This window comes from Carex rostrata, chromosome 19 (genome assembly GCF_964058835.1).
Source record: "Carex rostrata chromosome 19, lpCarRost1.2, whole genome shotgun sequence".
In the NCBI taxonomy this organism is placed as follows: Eukaryota; Viridiplantae; Streptophyta; class Magnoliopsida; order Poales; family Cyperaceae; genus Carex; species Carex rostrata.
This window is the reverse complement of record NC_135936.1, coordinates 7313914-7318711: the sequence shown is the minus strand read 5'-3', so window position 1 is coordinate 7318711 and position 4798 is coordinate 7313914. Positions and strand designations below refer to the sequence as shown.

The window sequence follows — 4798 nt, the reverse complement described above, 5'->3', positions numbered from 1 at the left end:
AAAAAGTTATTTTATATACTTTTCTTGTGACCATGTATTCCTTGTAGAGTGGGGAAAATGACACGGCGGAGCCGGCTCTGTCACAAAATGGTACGGTTACGGCACATTACGGTATGACACGTGCGTCAGTACGTGCCGTGACTATTCGTGTGCCGTGACTGTCTTTTGAAACTTTGGCACGACACACACGTCATGTGAAAGATTAGTCACAGTACAACACGGCACGTAGTCACGCGAGTCACGTGTAATTAGGACCACTAGATATTGATTAAACTATTTTTAGTTAGTACAACTACTGTGTGAAGGAAAACGGTTAAGAGTCCATGATTTGGTATTAGGAGGGATAGTTACCAGATTCATATTTTCAGCATAAAGTTTTTTCCCTACTACCACATGATGCTCCTAAAAACCTCTGCAAATGAATCAAGGTTTCATGTTTAACAATAAAATACTAGCATAAAAGTGTAGTATCTCGATAAGTCAATGTACTTATGGATCTTTGAGCCTATCAAATTATATTCATATATTATACTGGTGCTACCGTTCGAGTACCAAAGACATATATTGGAAATTAGAAAGACCTTCACTGTGCCCCATGTGTTTGTTAGAATGCCATAATGCCATGCACTCTGAAATGTTTGACTTTGTTTAATTTGTATTTGTCCAAAGTAAATTGGAGATATGTAATTAACATTTGGTCTTCTGCAAACTGTAATGTAGCAACTTTGGTGTACACGCAATTAAAATCAAACAATAGTGTACAAAATTTTATTCTGGTGTCAACCTTTTATCACTGTATCTCTGTTTTTATGGGTGAAATATATTCCATGGGCCAACCTACAAATATGAGTAACATTGTGTCTAAGATGCAAATGCAATTTAGTATGAAGTATTTTTATTTATTTAAAAAAGAAGAAGGGGAAAACAACATAATGTTTCAAGCACCTAACTAATTAACTTGAATAACGAGTTGTCAAAACGACAACGGGAGTTGGATTGCGCTCTGTCCTTGGGTCTATCTTGTTTTGTTATGAAAATGAAATTCAGACGCAATGTTATTTTGTCCTGAAATTCTATATTTAAAATTGTGATGAGCAGGCATGGGTTTTTGCATTAAGTCTGATAGGACTCGCTCCATTGGCTGAACGTGTTAGCTTCCTCAGCGAGTCAGTTCCTAAGTTCTCCCTTGTATTAATTGTTCCATATCATTTATTGTTGCAATTGACTTTTCATTATAATAAACACTTGGCACACCTGAATTTCTATATTGCATTCTAAGGACTCATGCATTGACAATCAATAGGTATAAGCTTTCCTAGGGATAGTGTAGAGCTCTTGCAATGGCTCACCCCACACCGTGTGCCTTGTAGAAATTGCAGCATAATCACAATTATCTTTGCCACTTACACGATTAGGACATCAATAATTAGTCATCACTTGAAGTTATTTATTACAAAGTGAGGCAGTTTAGGTGTCCGGGCCACATATTAGTTTTCTTGTGATATGCATGCCTTTGACAGATCATATAGGTTATTTATGAGCCTTTGAAAGTAATAACTAGGTTGTTAACTATCCAAGATACAGTGTACAAAAAGCATTATGACATTTAGTACAAATTTAATTACGGAAAGGAAACATAATGTATTTGAGAAGAACAACTGTCTTTCCCTAATTGAGAGTTTTTCTAACAGTTTTTTAGAGTTTTTTTTTTAATCTGTAAGTAAATTTACAATTTGCAGGCGAATCGCCTACAGCACCGGACCAACTGGTATGCAAGACATCTTGTCATAAAGTAGTAAAACTATATTAGTAAGAGTGGTGAACATTTAAATATATTAACCAGTGTAGGTGCATAACAAAAATCCTTTTACATGCAATGGGGGGTCTTCTAAATGCAACATTTGGAAATGCACCTGAGCTCATATTAGCATTGCTAGCTCTGCAAGATGATAAAATCGAGGTTCTCAAATGGTCTCTTCTCAGTTCAATTCTGTCAAACTTGCTTCTTGTTCTTGGCTCTTCCCTTCTTTGTGGCGGCCTCTTTAATATGGGAAAAGAGCGTGCATTCGACCGAGTAAGCATGTGCACTTATATCGAATATAAAGTGCATGATGGATTGCTTTTATATGTTGTTGATTTGTTATATACTGTTTTGAAATTACAGAAGCAGGCTGATGTCAGCTTGAGCCTTATGTTCTTAGGTCTGCTTTGCCATGTAATGATTCTGACATACAAGTACAACACTAGCTATGGGGAGAGCATGAGTGTGTCGGGCACCGAACTAGTTTTCTCTAGGTTATGTGGCATTTTAATGGTAGTAGCCTATGCGGGGTGCCTCTTCTTCCAGCTAAAGACACACAGGCAGCTTTTTCTAGCGCAGGATGAGGTATGGTTAATTAATTGTTTATATTCCCTCAAAACTCAAGCTGAAGTAACCAACGAGTACCATACCACCAGGTAAGCAAGTATGAATGGTTCCAATACTATAACATGCATTTCTCTCGGGCTCTCGGGAGAAAAAGTAGCGCACGTTTTAATTCATGATATGACCCTCCATATATATTAGTGGACCGCCCACTGCTAGGGGTTGAAATTGTTCCCGGTAGAGGAGTCCGGATCAGGGACTGTGCAAGCCGCTACAGTGCCTTAATTAGTGTCTTTTTGTATTTAGGGTAGGCTTTTAACTGTGGTTAACCCAGGTACCCCTGGACCTTTGTAAATACCTTTTTCTTTAATACAATCGTGAGTCGGTCTCTACCGCTAACCATAAAAAAAAAATTTTGCACCCTTTTCCTGCCAGAGAAAAAAAACATAAAATGTAAAAGGAAGTTAGATCTGGTTGGACGTCTTGTAATGTACTGGTACTTGAATAATACAGTGTTGAATTTCAAATGAAACAAAATAGTTGTATGATGTCCAGGATGGGTGAGATGGAGAAGATGGCTTTGTTATTGGATTTGTTAGTGCCGTTGTCTGGCTGCTTGGAATGACCATTGTTATTGCAATTTTATCGGAGTACATTGTCAGTACTATTAAGGTAATAATAAATCACAATAAACAAGATATAAAATGAATGTATAGGAAGTGCATGCATTTTACATCTCCTTTAATTATGTAGGTTGTGTCAGAGACGTGGGGCATACCGGTCAGATTCATCTGTGTGATCCTACTTCCTATTACTGGAAATGCAACAGAACATGCTAGTGCAATCATATTTGCTTTTAAGAATAAGATTGTGAGATTTGCTCTTTTCCCAAGAAATGGGTTGTGATTTTTAAAAAACAAGTTAAATAAAAGAAATATGCTCATTTCTTTTGGTTTTGCAGGATATCACTTTAGGTGTTACTCTTGGCTCTGCATCTCAGATCTCTATGTTTGTGGTAAGAGCAGCGACATTTCATGGTTACACACAGAAACACACATATCCACAAAAAAAATTACAGAATGAAGAAAAAACGTCTTTCATCTCCAAAACAAAACTAATCCATGCAACCCCTGCAAAAATAACAAGAATGTTACCAGTATTGTGTGCTGAATCCTAAATGATGATCATCAATTAATTTATACTATTTAATTCTTTCAATGTGGGGGCATTAATTCTGGGGTATTACATATTTGGCAGATGCCGCTTACTTTGATTGTTGCATGGGTGAAGGGAGTCAACATGGGTCTTGATTTTAGCCTCCTGGAGACTGCTTCGCTGGTCATGGCAATTTTCATCACTGCTTTTACACTTCAGGTAAATTTTATGAAAAACAGATTAAGCTGTCTGCGTTCAACTTTGTCTTTTGTTTATCATTTTTATTAACTAGTAAATTTTTTAGGACCAAAAATGGCATTACATGAAGGGATTCGTTCTCATCCTTTGCTATATTATCATCGGAGCAGGCTTTTTCATGATGTAGAAAAACCCATCAAGCAAGTAAAATGTAGGTATTGCTATACTGCTTCTTCAGTATACTACCTTTCAACACTATTAAAATATAATTTAATATGTGGTTAGGTATTGTATCTGCAGATATTTTATAGGTAATGCTGATACTTCATAAATTATTTTGTTCTCTAAGCTTACTGTGTCGAGAGAAACTTCTGTACTGCATGCTGCCATAGCTGTATTGTATATAGCTAATGTTGCTTCTCTCTTTTCTTTCTAGGCTAAACAAAAGAGCATCTGATGTAGATATTGGATGCCTTTAAACACTAAGTAGAGCAAAGCATGAAGAATCCAATTAATTTTTTTGAATTTATCAAGAAGGTGCATCGGTGACACCGTGACACGATGTTGAGTTTGCAACACTTCCGACTTTTAAGGATTCTGCACACTTTTGAGAAGGTTTTTTTATTTTTTTTTTAAATGATGCTTTAGAGAAGATCTGTGGGGAAAGCATTTTTGCCTTCGCCTCTTACAGCGAATTTTATTAATTGGATGCATATGCAGTAACTTGTTGTTGTTCTGGTATCTCTCTTCTCTCTTATTAAGTGCGCACTTATTAAGTGCGCAGATGTTCTGATCAGTCACTAATCAAAATATGAAATTTTAGATTGTATATCAGCTCTCTGATCAAATAGTCCGCCTTTTTTATTTTTTATTTTATGCATATTTTTTATATTTTTACTTGTAGAAGTCTAAATTTATTTAGACACGTATTCGCCACACTTATTTGATTGTCAGATACTTGATTTTCACATTGGTTTTGATTTATTTTTATTTTGTAAATGTTATTTTTTTTATTGATTGATAATTGATTGGTCATATGTTTATTTATTTTTTCATTTTTTATATTATGAATGTTATTTG

General features: G+C 35.7%; 1 protein-coding gene across 1 annotated transcript; it reads left to right on the top strand.

The window, feature by feature from the left end:
* Positions 1 to 594: 594 nt before the first annotated feature.
* LOC144571573 (vacuolar cation/proton exchanger 1c-like) lies at positions 595 to 4480 on the top strand. The gene is made up of 7 exons (XM_078320912.1): positions 595 to 2074; positions 2165 to 2386; positions 3119 to 3235; positions 3327 to 3380; positions 3623 to 3739; positions 3825 to 3929; positions 4155 to 4480. Exons 1-6 carry the CDS (start codon positions 1877 to 1879, stop codon positions 3903 to 3905), a joined length of 789 nt encoding a protein of 262 aa, XP_078177038.1. The 5' UTR covers positions 595 to 1876; the 3' UTR covers positions 3906 to 3929; positions 4155 to 4480.
* The last annotated feature ends 318 nt before the right edge of the window (positions 4481 to 4798 follow it).